This window comes from Aspergillus alliaceus (assembly GCF_009176365.1).
Source record: "Aspergillus alliaceus strain CBS 536.65 unplaced genomic scaffold BDW43scaffold_15, whole genome shotgun sequence".
Lineage (NCBI taxonomy): Eukaryota > Fungi > Ascomycota > Eurotiomycetes > Eurotiales > Aspergillaceae > Aspergillus > Aspergillus alliaceus.
In genome coordinates, this window is record NW_022474698.1 from 178,283 (window position 1) to 191,007 (window position 12,725).

Below are 12,725 nucleotides of genomic sequence, written 5' to 3' on the forward strand. Positions count from 1 at the left end.
GTATCTGAAAATCACTCGTCCACCGAGCCAGATGTGTCAACAACGCCATATTCAACTGATGTTTCGGTATCCCCAACTGCATCTGGGCCAACTGGTACCTCTACTTCGGGCTCCTCTAGCACTATCACCAACTCAGGCCAGATAAGTCAATCAAGCCCTATCCAGCAACACACCTCCTATAGTGCCACTGCATCCTCGTCTGTCCAAACAGCCAACCCGGCCACATCGGCGGGTGCAGAGCCGGATAATGGGAGTGGAACAGTTCCGATTACTTCCGGAATAGCAACTCCGTCCGTTACACCTACCAGTACCACCTCGGAGCCTATCACTGTCACGACGGTCATCGTCACTTCGTACATCGACATCTGTCCCACAGGGTTTACGACGATCACTACGACTTATACCACAACGTACTGTCCCGGAACGGTATCTGCAACCGCCACAGCTACGAACTTGCCCTCTGGACCATTGTCCCAGACCGCTCTCCCCACCCCCCCTGAGGGTTGGACTTCAACTGTGACTGTCTGCACACATTGTGCGCCAACGCCAACTACAGTGACCCTTACCCTGCCAGTGACTACCACCCTTGCTGAACCCGTCACTGTACCGGAGTCGCAGACTACCGCTGCCCCGCCTGTTGAGGGCTGGACGACAACAGTGACTGTCTGCACAGAATGCACTTCAACGCCAACCACTTTGACATTTACCGTTCCTGCGACCGGGGCTGGCTCCAACTCTGTCGACCCTACTAGCACTGTCTCTATTGGGAACACTATCAAGCCATCCGGACACGAGAGTTCCACTAATTCCGTGGTCACAAATACTGTTATCAGCCACAGTCAGGGCCCTCCACCTAGCTCTTCGGTGATCGTGGGAACGGGTAATGTGCGCCCCTCGTCGTCAACATTGGACATCAGACCCTCGGTTAGTGGGTCTCGAGTTCCTGTAGCTCCTAGCGAAACGCAAGATAACACGTCCCCCGTATTCACGGGTGCGGCATTCCAGACTGTTGCTCTAGGCCGTGGAGCCTCTGTTCTGGTTGCTCTTGCTCTACCTGTATACCTTTTGATGTGAAATCTTTCGTTCCTATGATTGTAATGATGGATGTTGATCGTGGATCTCATTACCACCATGGAAGCCATGACAATGTATTCCACTGGCTTAATCTTCGCTTCTAATAGTCCTTCTTTTCAATAAGTTTTATTACCTTCTCTGGCATTGGCCATATGTTTTCTCCAAATCATGTCATTCATTTAGCAGATAAGGTTACCAAGTGATGTTTCTATTCTATCAACCGAAGCCGCAGATTTATTGATCATAACGACTTACTTTCTACTTGACTCACAGCCTCTCTCTATAGAATCGAATACAATGCGGACATTAGAACTTTCATAATAGACAAGCTTCCAGCCAAGCCGGGACGATCCGACCGAACCAGAACTGTATTACATACAAAGGCGGTGGGAGGGGTGGGGTCACAATGGGTTCACTCGTATGAGGGCCAAGGCGATAATAGGTTGATCCTTATTTGAATACCATGCCGTTATGATGGTATGTGGGCATTCTGTACTCCGTAGGTATTGTATGTATGTACTTTTGGGTATCCCGGTTAGAGACAAAGCATAACACAAAGTGTGTATATATCCATGTATGTACAGTACTGTACACAGTGTGCCAGGTTGCTGGCAAGATCGTATATTTGCTCTCTATTTTAGTCAAATCCTACAAAGTATCAGGTAGACTAAGGCTCAGTTCCTAGCTCATTATTAATAAAGTCAACTGGGATCTCAATTGAATGCTTTACCCCTGTAGTGTGGTGTTAGATCCTGGGTATTTTACACCATACAGCGCCGCCGCTTGACTGTCAGGGTTCAAGCTTCAGCTACTGTCTAATCTAACTTAAACCTACTGCCCCAGGGGCAGTGCTAAATCCCTCTTTTCCCTTAATTACCCCTCTTATGTTTCAGCTATTTCTAGAACATATTTCTTGGGTCCTCCTTTCCTTCCCCTTTCACTTGAATTTCGCCTCCTCTTTTGGTCCATCTTACTACCAAAAACACACCTCTGCCAAATACAATGGATTTCGTTAGCAAACTCGCCGAAAAGTTTCTCGACAAGGACAAGTCCAGCGGCAGCCAAGAAGGCTATGGCAGCCAGGGCGGATATGGTGGACAACCGAGTGGCTACGGAGGTCAAGGAGGATACGCTGGACAGCCTGAAGGCTACAGCGGTAGATATCCCCACCAACAGCAACATTCAGGACCTCAGGTACCTCCCCCATGGGTGGCCCGATGGGATGATCAGTCACAACGCTGGTTCTACGTGAATGAGCAGACCGGTGAGAGGACCTGGAACCACCCGGGCCAGGGCGGTGGCTACGGCCAGCAGCAGCAGCAGCCATCGTACGGTGGAGGTGCGCCTTACGGTGGTGGGCAATCCTACGGCCAGCAGCCGTCCTACGGTTATAGCGAGTCACGCCAAGGAGAATACTATCAGCAGCAGGGGCCTAAGAAGGATCATACTGGGGCGAAGATTGCAGGTGCTGCAGCTTTGGGTGTTGCTGGCGGAGCGTTGGGAATGTATGCCGCGGGAGAGATGCGTATGTTTTTTTTTTCTTGAGTCTTACCGCCATTTTCTTTTTGGGCCCACTATACTGCTGTTTGTTTCTTTTGCAATGGGGCTGACATCGACTAGACGATAGTTATGAAGAGCACAAGGAGGAGTGGAAACAGGATGTTCAGGATTTCCCTGAGAATGCCGCTGAATGGACCGGTGAGAAGGTATGTTGCATTTCTTGTGTTACCTTTTCTCTCCAAGATTCATGTTGATCCGGGCATGTTCGGGTATATTAACATGTACATCAGGTCGGTGAAGCCGAAGTAGGTTGGGATCGCGCCGAGGATCGAGTCGAGCAAGGCTGGGACAATACCGTCGATAAGGTTGAAGACATCCCCGAGAACGTTGCCGAATGGACTGGCGAGAAGGTTGGATCTGTGGAACGCTTCGGCGACAACATGCACGATGCATATGAACGGGGAGAGGATGAGGGTCGGGGTGACGATTGGTAGTTCCTGGAAACTCAAATGGGTATCCCCGTCGGTTATGCATTTCCTGTTTTTGAAGAGATCTTTAGTTCACACAGAATTGATATCGGATTCTAGATTCAATGATATTGAGCAAAGCGGACTATTCCTGTTCGGGGACGGAGATCACCTGGGCATTTACATGGCATACTCTAAATCTACGGCGTAGTTGCTTGCCATGGTAGGTTATTGTTACTTCCTTGCTACTTAGTAGTAGGCAGCAGTTCTTATGGTCCTCTCGATTGATACTCTCCCTCTTTGTCTTTTTCCCCGCACGTGAACCCCGGACCTCGGCTGCGGAGAGTGCTCCCGCATCATTCTTCAATAACAAGACATCCGCCGCATCGCTGCCAGTGCCCTTTCTACTACAGCAAAGGATATCACATCGACTTCAGATCTCTAGAGTTGGCCGCGTAACAACCCTACCGGTTCATACACGTCGGCACAGCTACAGAATGCCCGACACACGACCCCTCGCAGGAATCCGCGTGGTCGAGCTTGCAGGCCTAGCTCCCGGTTTGTCCTGACCGCAATCTATATCGGCCGGGATCTGTCGGTGTAACTAAAGAAATTACGTATTTTGACTGATTAAGGCTTACAGGTCCTTTTGCTGGACTATTACTCTCCGATTACGGGGCATCCGTGCTGCGCATCGATCGGCCAAACGCTGTGAGTAGCGATCAGTTAACGCGTCATAAAACCTCTATCACTCTGGACCTCCGGAATAAGGCATCGCATAACATCCTCCTTTCTGTGTTGGCCAAAGCCGATGTTCTCATCGACCCTTACCGCCCCGGCGTTCTAGAACGCCTGGGTCTTTCACCATCGGATATCCTCTCGAATCATAACCCTCGCTTGATTGTGGCGCGCATGACGGGATTCCGACGAGACGGTAAATACAAGGACATGGCGGGTCATGATATAAATTACATTGCGGTATCGGGGGTCCTCTCTCTGCTCGGTCGGGCCGGGGAACGCCCCTATGCCCCCGGCAATATCCTTGGCGACTTCGCAGGCGGAGGCGCCATGTGTTTTATGGGGATATTGCTTGCTCTGATGTCGCGCACACGCACGGGACGGGGCCAGGTTGTGGAGGCTAACATGGTCGACGGGTCTGCATACCTGGCGGCGTTTCCGCGGCTGAACCGACAGACGCCGCTGTGGAGTGGGCCTCGGGGGCAGAACATGTTAGACGGCGGCAGTCCGTTCTATGACACGTATGAGACCAAGGACCCAGGAAAGTATTTTGCAGTTGGGGCCTTAGAACCCCAATTTTACGCCGAGCTCCTCAAGGGACTTGGGTTCGGCTCCGAAGAGCTTCCCTCTCGGGACGATAGGAAAAATTGGCCGGCCCTGCGAACGGCGTTTGCGAAGCGATTCAAAGAGAAAACGCGGGCGGAGTGGGAATCTATTTTTGACGGGACGGATGCTTGCGCGACACCTGTATTAGAACAGGATGAACTCGAACAAGGTGGTTTTGAGCAGCGACCTGCCGTTCATCTTGTTGACACGCCAGCAGCGCCCATTGCGGCAAATGATGGGGGCTGGACGGGAGGTGGCCTGACGCCGGGGGTTGGTGGACAGGAGACGTTGACGGCCTGGTTAGGATGGAAGGAAGGACGGGAATATGATGTCAGACCGGATGGGGCATTGGTGAAAATTGCAGAGGGGAAGGCGAAGCTGTGAGGATGAGTTAGATAATACGAGGTTTGATGTGGCCGCGGATCGGGATGAGCTCACGCGGCCATAGGGCTGAGGCTCCGCGCCCGATTGGGTAACTGACCAGTAGTTCCGCCGGAGAAATTACTGTCTTTATCAGTGATGCTGTCATTGACTTTCATTTTTATCTTTGTTGTATGTAGCAGACAATAGAAACGTACCAAGGTTAGGGGATGGGTGAATGGAAAAGAAAATGGTTGAAAGTCATCCATGGTCAGACTGAAACATGCACAACTTTATGCGGCCAACCGTTTGGTACAGTGCTCTTTTATTCTATCTTGGGTAAAGTATGTATGTATGTTAGTAAAGTAAAGATAGGGAGGTATGGAGTGAGACTACGGAGTACTCCGTACTTGCAATGGAATTGGTAAGCAAAAGTAAAAAGGAAAAAGGGAAAAAAAAATATTAAAAGGTATTGAGACGGGAAGATTGATGGCGAGCTGAAAGACCCATCCTTCCGGAGACAAGTCCGCCGTTGGTTGGCAGGAAAGGTTACAGCGTCAATGTAACACATGCCCAGTTCGCGGGGATTGATTCGATGGTCACGTCATTATTGGTGTTTCCAGGCCGGAACCGTGCATCCGTGACTTATCATATCATACCCAAAAAAACAGACTTCTAACCCAGATCAAGAAACTTTTCCACTAAATTGGGGGGAAAAAAGGTGGTATGTACCTGGATACCTACCACAGTTCCATCAAACATTCCTTATCGATGGTCGACAATTCATTCTACTACTTCACAGTGACCATCTACTCTCAAAGTCATTTCCCGAGCCTTCCGGATGTTTGAATGGTGGAGTATTCGACGTCATTAATCACTTGCTTTTCACTGGTTCTTGGGGGGATTTTCGACTGTTCCTAGCCGTTATTAAAGGGTACTAGTCGGTACTGGGTACCTGTACCATCTGGAGACTCATTCCCCTTAATTCTTTGCCTGGCTCGGTACCGTGTACTGGCTCGGTACCTCATGTAATTTAACAGGGTAACGTTTGGATACCTGGGCAGTACCAGGCCGCCACGTGCGGGTACTGTGGCGCAGCCTGGCCCTATCTCCTGATGATCTTTTTTTTTGTAGGACCCGCGATACGATCCTTGTGATGGAGCTTTGGTTCCTTATCGGAGCACGCCACGATGACTGGTCATTCCATTCATGTGTCTCAGACTCTCAGCTTCCCTTCCTCTGGTTTCCTTCCATTCTAAAGTAAAATCACCGAGTTCGACTCCCAAGGTGTGGTTGAGTAGTGGCTGTGCAAGAAAGTTTTACCCAGTGTATATACACCGCAGTACCTCCTTCACTATTCATTGTCTGTAATTTTACCCCGTATGGGCACACATTTCGTATTCGGTACCGCCGCCTGCTTGGGACCGTCACACTTGGTTTTTCTCTGCTCTTCTTTTCTTCTCTCCGTCGCGAGAGCCGAAGCGACCGGTTTACTCTCTTCCAAGTTCTGAATGCGCCGTAATTTATTTCCATCTTTTCTCCTCTTTTTCCGGCCTTGATAAACAGACCTCCTCCCCTGCGGGCAACTTGGGATTGGTTCTCCTTTGTGTACAATTGTTGTCGTCAGCTTTTGTCTCGAATTCCTTCTCTTCAACTCTCTTTCCACCCCGCCATACAACATATGTTCCCTGCAGGTGTGACTTGGTAAAATTGGGTACCCGCCAAGTGCCAGGCAATTAATTGTCTATCGTTTTCTCACTGCGCATTATTACATTACTACTGAAAAGGTGGTCTAGAAAAAAGCTCTCCTAGCTTTTCTTATCACTGTGTCTTTTTGTTCTTTTCTTTTATCAATCGCCACCATCATTCGCTTGCACCTGCTACCTTTGCGTGCCGGTTCCTGTTGCAAGGATTGTACAAAAAACGGAAGCGCTGGCCGTTCATTGATCCGTTAATCGTTCCCCAGGGCGGCTCGGCTTGCCTTACTTATCCCCTCAATCAACAACATTGAATTGCGAGTACGACGCTCCCCTATCCCCTCAAAAGTTTGACCCCCCTGGGTAGCTCGTCCCGTCTCCTGCCGCAAATCTTGGACGGTGTAAATAGCCTCCCATCCGAGACCCTTCTGGCTTTTGAATTACATGGCTGGCGTACAACTGCAACAACCCACTATGACCGACTATCGATTGCCGCTCCATCAACCGCCGCCTTCACGGAAACCGGTCCCTGGGATGCATGCTGGTTACCCATTTCAGTCCTATGATGGGCATCACAAGCCACAACTCTCTCCTCATCCATCCGCCGGCTCCCTCTCTCATAGCCGGAGTCGGATGTCTTCGGCCAATGCGTCGCCGTATATGGCACACCAGCAACCGTATTCAAATACCCCTTCGCCACATCATACCATGACCACGAATCCCAGTTACCCCCCCTCAAGAAGATTGTCGAGTGCGACGACCTCCACGAGCTCGACTGGCAATGCCCCGGGTAATTCCGCCGCTTCAGATATCCGCCGAAGCACGTCATCCCGTTCCGCCAACTCCCAACTGGGCTATGTAGCTCTCATGCGGAGGCAGAAGGCAACGGTGTGGTGTGACCGAGCGCAGCCGGAGGATCCGCGCCTCCGAGCGCAGAAGCTTGCCGACAAGAAGAGGGCGTACCTTGAGGTCCATGGCGCAGGCGCTGGTGGACGGGCTGGTACCCTTGGAAGCGGCAAAATCAAACACTCTAAAGGAGGCACCGATTTCTCACCCTCGAACCTGGTGTCAGCGACGGTTCCAGTACGACTCAGTGCTAATGAAGTGGGAGATGCGGATGAGGATGCACACAGCGATCATGGGTTCCCTTACCGCCGCACTGGGAGCGGTCGCAGCTCGCTGGGAAGCAACCATCGTTACCCCAGTGGCTATCAGCGGACGCCCCAGGGCACGATGGGAAGTAGCAGCACCCCGCCGAGTGAGAAAATGGACTTGCCAAATGTGACGGAGCATCCGCCGGCAGAGGGCCACGAGGAAAAGAAAGTTCAAGATGACGCCACTACCACATACAGCTTCGAGGCCGCAGATGAAGATAACTTTGGTAGTGTAGGGGAAATGGCCGCCCCCAGTGCCGCTACCACAGCGGCCGAAAAGGCAAGGAGGGCGGATGAATTAAGGCGGCGAGGCAGTGTGGACGACCGAACGAGCTCGATGACCAATGTCCGGCTTTTCGTCGCAAATCCAGATCTCAGTGATTAGTGGCATTTGAACTGTCATATCTCACATTTATCTCTCTCTCGGATCTATATTCATGAAAATACCCAGTCGGCCGGAGTTCGGCAACCAGTCCAACTTCATGCAGATTATGCCATCATTCTTGTCTTCTTTCCTCTTTCTGCTTCCTGCCTTCCCGTCTATTTCTTTCCCTCCCCTTTTTTTCGCCGGGTTGTCTTTCCTCGGGTAGTGCTTGAGCTCCGGGCGATGGACGTGCCCCCATACCTTGGTTTTCGTGCTGCATGAGGGCAGCCTGATGCATTGCACTTGGTTTGTTTTATTCCCCTCACTGCATGTTTTGGTACCCGTGCTTCTGAAGCATTAATTTGCGCGCGTTCCTGGTGTTGCATCCGTTGTACCGTTGGCGTCTATTATGGATTTACGAGCAGTTAGTAATAATAATATTGTCTGTACATACTCTGCAAACTATGCTATCCATGGTTATGTATATTGATTGAAGTTTGTAGAGTTGCAAGATACAATATACTTTTGTTGCTACATGTGAGCTGTTGCAAGCTTCGTCCCTCGTAGGCTTACCAGACAATGGGCAGTTAAGCAAGACTGCTCTGGTCGTACAGTAAAAGGGGCCTCTGATCACCAGTAGTCCTGCCAATCTCACTCCAAACTTCATTTTCTAAACCAACTCAATTCCAGATACCAGATTGACCTAGTTAAATCCAATTATTCTAACACAATAAACAACTCAACACGAGTTCAATCAAACTTATCATTATCAATATTATCATTACTCCCTCTTACATAATCCCCCGCACGTGCTCCCGACGCGAAGCAGTCGCGCCGGAGAATCCAATTAACGCGCGTTCCAATTCACCTCCTACTATGACATGCCGCCATCCAATACTATCCTTTCCCGGAATCGAGTTCCCCCATTAGACCATCACCATTGACGTATTAATATTCTAGGAGTGGGAGTGTGTCTTGTTTGATTCATTCGAAGGAGTTGTCATCAGCGTTTCTTCGTTCTTGGGGAGTGAACCGACCCGACCGACCCGACCCCGATTTGTTCGATGTGTGTGATCACTTTCTATTTTTATCATTACTTCTCTTCTGCGTTCACTTAGACTTCATATTTGATTTTAATCTTGTTCGATTAGTCTTTGCGCAGATCATTCCTTAACAAGGAGCAAAAAAAGGAAAATTAAAAGATGGACGTTTCAATGGACACAAGTCCGTCCGCCCTTTCTCCCCTCTCACAATCACAGCCGCAGCCGCAATCAACAACAGCATCCTATCCTACAACTCCGACCGCCTCCAGGAAACGCTCCATTCAGGACATCGATGCACAGACTACGGTCCACACCGACACCATCAAGTCCCCGACATACACCGACAAGGAGAATCAAGAGAATGCCGATCCCTTGATAAAGAGCTCTACACGTGTATCTCCCGCAATGGAGATGAGCCACGTTGTGATTCGAAGTGGGGACCTGTCGGTGGGCTCGAAGACCGGTGATGAGGCTCCGGTACAGAATACGAAAGAGGCTACGCTTGGGGAATCGGTTGTGAATACGATTCCCAGTTCGGAATCGACGATCGCTGTTTCAATGTCTAATTCATCTAGGGGGGATGCCCCTTTCACTAAGAAGAGGAAGCTGTCTTCTGCGAGTAAGGAGGCTAAGCAGCAAGAGAAGGAAGCTAGGCTGCAGGAAAAAGAGGCCAAGTTGCAGGAGAAGGAGGCAAAGGAGCGCCAGAAATTAGAAGAAAAGGCGAAGAAGGAAGAAGAGAAACGGGTGAAAGAAGAGGAAAAGAAGAAACGAGAGGCCGACCGCGAGGAGGAACGTAGGCGGAAGGAAGACAAAAGACGAGCTAAGGAAGAAGAAAGAGCTGCCAAGGAGGAAGAGAAACGGAAGAAGGAAGTAGCCAAAGAGGAAGAGAGGCGGAAAAAGGAGGAGGAGAAACTGAAGAAGGATAGGGTAAGCTTTCTAAACTGACAACTCATAGCTCATGTATGGTTGGTCTAACGCCTACTCGCAGGCACAACCAAAATTGAATGCCTTCTTCGCAAAACCTAAGCCGTCTGCACCGTCATCGGTCTCGGCGATTACTGGGTCGCCCAAAAAGTCAGGAGGCGATGGCACCGCAAACGAATCTTCCTACGAGGCTGGCCCGTCGGATTATCAACGAGCATTTCCCGAGTTTTTCCTGCAGTCTCACACGAAAGTAGCCCCGCCGCATAGGTTCGAACGCGATTCGGAGGCTCTTCGACTAATGAGGGAGAAGGTTGATGCGTGCTTGAAGTCGCCCAATAGTTCGGAGGAATCTCTTGCGTTCCGGCCTTCAGATATTTTCAGCATGATGCCATACAAGCGACGGCGAGGAAGGCTTCCTGCTTCTGTTAGGGAGATCCTTCTACAGATGCAGACCCTGAGCGATCAAGCAGGAAGCTCTGAGGCTGTGCAACGGCAACAAGGCCTTTTAAAGAAAATCCGAATGAAATCACTCAAGTTTGGCGAAGATGTCCGGCCACCATATCAGGGAACATACTCTAAATCCCTGCCTGAGTCCTCTGCCTATAAGATGATGCGAAACCCATTCTACCGCGGCTTACCCGAGACAAATTACGATTACGACTCAGAGGTTGAATGGGATGAACCGGAAGAAGGCGAGGAACTCGACTCGGAGGAAGAGGAAGAGATGAGCGAAGACGGTGATGATGACATGGATGGCTTCTTGGATGATGAGGACGACCAATTGGTCGACGGGAAGAGGCGGCTTATTGTCGGCGATCTAGAACCCGTCTGCACAGGCATTCAATGGCACGATGGGAGGGGGGATCCAAAACTTAAAGCGTATAAGATCGAGACCATATCGGATACGGTGTCATTGCCTATTGACCCATTCTCAACGGCATATTGGCAAAAGCCAAAGACATCGGAGCCAGCTCAAACCAGTGGTGCAGGACGGTCGACGCTTCACTCTTTCCTCAGCAACCCATCTTCGGGGAGTGCGTCAACGCAGGACGGCAGCGCATTGCCCCTGTTGGGATCCGGGAAAGCCAAGCGAACCTTCCCGGCGGAACAGCTGACGGAGTTCAAGCAAGTTGTGGATGGAAGCGATCTGTCGAAGTTGGGGTTGATTGAAATCCTGAAGAAACGGTAAGTAAAACATGGGCCGTCCAGTTTCATCTGCCGCTAACGACAACCCCAGGTTCCCGAAAGTTTCTAAGGATGTCTTGAAAGACACGTTGAACAGCGTGGCGATTCGGGTGGGACAGAAAGAGGCTGAGAAGAAATGGGTCTGCAAATAGTGATGGTATTGGAGGAGACATGACAGCAAGCGTTCGATGTTCCGAACAACGCATGGCTGGAGTTCTGGTGTCAGGTCGACTCTTGGATCGTGTCGGGAGAAGTCTACCCTTGAAGGAAATGTATTGGTTGCAAATGTTTCTCGTCTTCAAGTGTAATTGGAATCGCATGGACATTTGCAGCCACTTATTCTTTTGCAATTGATGTGTCATGACTACGATTGCTTTGCGGGCTAGTGGGATTGTGACTGGATGTTGATATTGTATATTGATAAACTGCTTACTATAGGAGCCGGTTTTAAACTACATGGGATACTATTCTTACCAATGATACCTACATCTATACAAAGGGATGAACCTTAAACGCAGAAAGAAAGACCCTGCGAGTAGGGCAAACAGACAAGGGGGAAGAAGCTAGAAAAGAAAGAAAAGATAGATTAAAATCAAAAGTTCTAAAAACAGACATGTTGCCATCGAATAGTTCGTTTCCTCTTCTCAGCCACAGCTGCAGTGGATGATCATGCAGTTCTAGACAGGAGTATGTATGAGTTGTTAAAAGGAAGGAATGTTAATGAATTCAGCTGAGGATGTCACTGGCACTAGACTGTCTTAGGGCTAGTCTGAAGGGAAGTTGTTCAGTGGTGGTCGAACACGTGCCAGTGGGGTCTGGAGTCATTTGAGTATTATTTAATACGAAGCTGTTATTTTCTTGTACTTTATTGTTGACTGAATTTATAGGTACATATGTATTTTTTTTTTTTTTTTGGTGTTAGCTCGCCTTGCTGTCACTGGGAGTGGCTTCGGTAGTACTAAAAAGGGACATATTAGCAATATCTTCCTAGTGTCAAACATTCGGAGGAATTTCCACTATTGATACTAATGATCCTCCTACGAACAGTTCGACCACTAGCAGTAGATAGTAATAGTCCCTTGTACCTCACCTATCTAGTGAGCGAGGGAAGTTTTAAGATGCAGTTTCATGCATCCCAACCCCCAGAAACAAGAAATGGACAGGATTCCCCTCCTTAACCCAAGGCCAGCAGTAAGGGGTGGTTGGGCAGCGAATCATAGGGGGGCAACCGGAGCCATCATGCATGCATGCAGTGCCAGCGCATCACTTTCGACGAAGAAAGTTAGGACCGGTTGGTACAACGGGTACTCCGCTGGTACCGATCCTTCCAGTCCAGTGAGAGTGGAAGAATGAGCAGTTTGACTCTTCCCTCCTATGTACTTAGTTTGTCCATTATCTCCTGGTACATGCATTCTGAAGTGTATTAAGTCTATCATTCGACTTGGACGCTTTCGTGTCAACCTCTTTTTTTCCCTTGCCTTCCTTCCCGCCATCCATTCTCAGCACCTCAGAATGGTTGAGAGGAAGTCTTCCCGGCAAAACGGAGGAAGTGGGGGGGGATGGGACGTCATGTCCTATATTGATTGATGGTTTCTGCAGAATGGTGGTATTTC

General features: G+C 49.7%; 4 protein-coding genes across 4 annotated transcripts; all 4 read left to right on the top strand.

Annotated features, from left to right (window-relative positions):
* Window positions 1-1,918: 1,918 nt before the first annotated feature.
* BDW43DRAFT_51614 (WW domain-containing protein) lies at window positions 1,919-3,303 on the top strand. The gene is made up of 3 exons (XM_032050174.1): window positions 1,919-2,599; window positions 2,695-2,780; window positions 2,865-3,303. The coding sequence occupies exons 1-3, from the start codon at window positions 2,077-2,079 to the stop codon at window positions 3,066-3,068; spliced, it is 813 nt and encodes a 270-aa protein (XP_031901519.1). The 5' UTR covers window positions 1,919-2,076; the 3' UTR covers window positions 3,069-3,303.
* A 235-nt stretch (window positions 3,304-3,538) lies between these two features.
* Window positions 3,539-5,450, top strand: BDW43DRAFT_299403 (CaiB/BaiF CoA transferase family protein; the record flags this gene model as incomplete). The annotated part of the gene is made up of 4 exons (XM_032044715.1): window positions 3,539-3,599; window positions 3,685-4,684; window positions 4,873-4,941; window positions 5,417-5,450. The coding sequence occupies 4 exons, from the start codon at window positions 3,539-3,541 to the stop codon at window positions 5,448-5,450; spliced, it is 1,164 nt and encodes a 387-aa protein (XP_031901520.1).
* A 1,206-nt stretch (window positions 5,451-6,656) lies between these two features.
* BDW43DRAFT_51645 (uncharacterized protein) lies at window positions 6,657-8,178 on the top strand. The gene has a single exon (XM_032050176.1). The coding sequence runs from the start codon at window positions 6,887-6,889 to the stop codon at window positions 7,979-7,981; it is 1,095 nt and encodes a 364-aa protein (XP_031901521.1). The 5' UTR covers window positions 6,657-6,886; the 3' UTR covers window positions 7,982-8,178.
* Window positions 8,179-8,852: 674 nt separating this feature from the next.
* Window positions 8,853-11,551, top strand: BDW43DRAFT_51640 (putative chromatin assembly factor 1 subunit A). The gene is made up of 4 exons (XM_032050175.1): window positions 8,853-9,026; window positions 9,112-9,930; window positions 9,992-11,112; window positions 11,165-11,551. Exons 2-4 carry the CDS (start codon window positions 9,163-9,165, stop codon window positions 11,262-11,264), a joined length of 1,989 nt encoding a protein of 662 aa, XP_031901522.1. The 5' UTR covers window positions 8,853-9,026; window positions 9,112-9,162; the 3' UTR covers window positions 11,265-11,551.
* Window positions 11,552-12,725: the final 1,174 nt, after the last annotated feature.

Excerpts from the sequence above, each read along its gene's own strand:
- BDW43DRAFT_51645 (XM_032050176.1), top strand. The coding sequence starts at position 6,887 with ATGGCTGGCGTACAACTGCAACAACCCACTATGACCGACTATCGATTG.
- BDW43DRAFT_51640 (XM_032050175.1), top strand. The coding sequence starts at position 9,163 with ATGGACGTTTCAATGGACACAAGTCCGTCCGCCCTTTCTCCCCTCTCA. Across the intron at positions 9,931-9,991 it reads AGAAACTGAAGAAGGATAGG|GCACAACCAAAATTGAATGC; the intron begins GTAAGCTTTCTA and ends GCCTACTCGCAG. Across the intron at positions 11,113-11,164 it reads ATTGAAATCCTGAAGAAACG|GTTCCCGAAAGTTTCTAAGG; the intron begins GTAAGTAAAACA and ends CGACAACCCCAG.
- BDW43DRAFT_51614 (XM_032050174.1), top strand. The coding sequence starts at position 2,077 with ATGGATTTCGTTAGCAAACTCGCCGAAAAGTTTCTCGACAAGGACAAG. Across the intron at positions 2,600-2,694 it reads GTATGCCGCGGGAGAGATGC|ACGATAGTTATGAAGAGCAC; the intron begins GTATGTTTTTTT and ends GACATCGACTAG. Across the intron at positions 2,781-2,864 it reads CTGAATGGACCGGTGAGAAG|GTCGGTGAAGCCGAAGTAGG; the intron begins GTATGTTGCATT and ends CATGTACATCAG.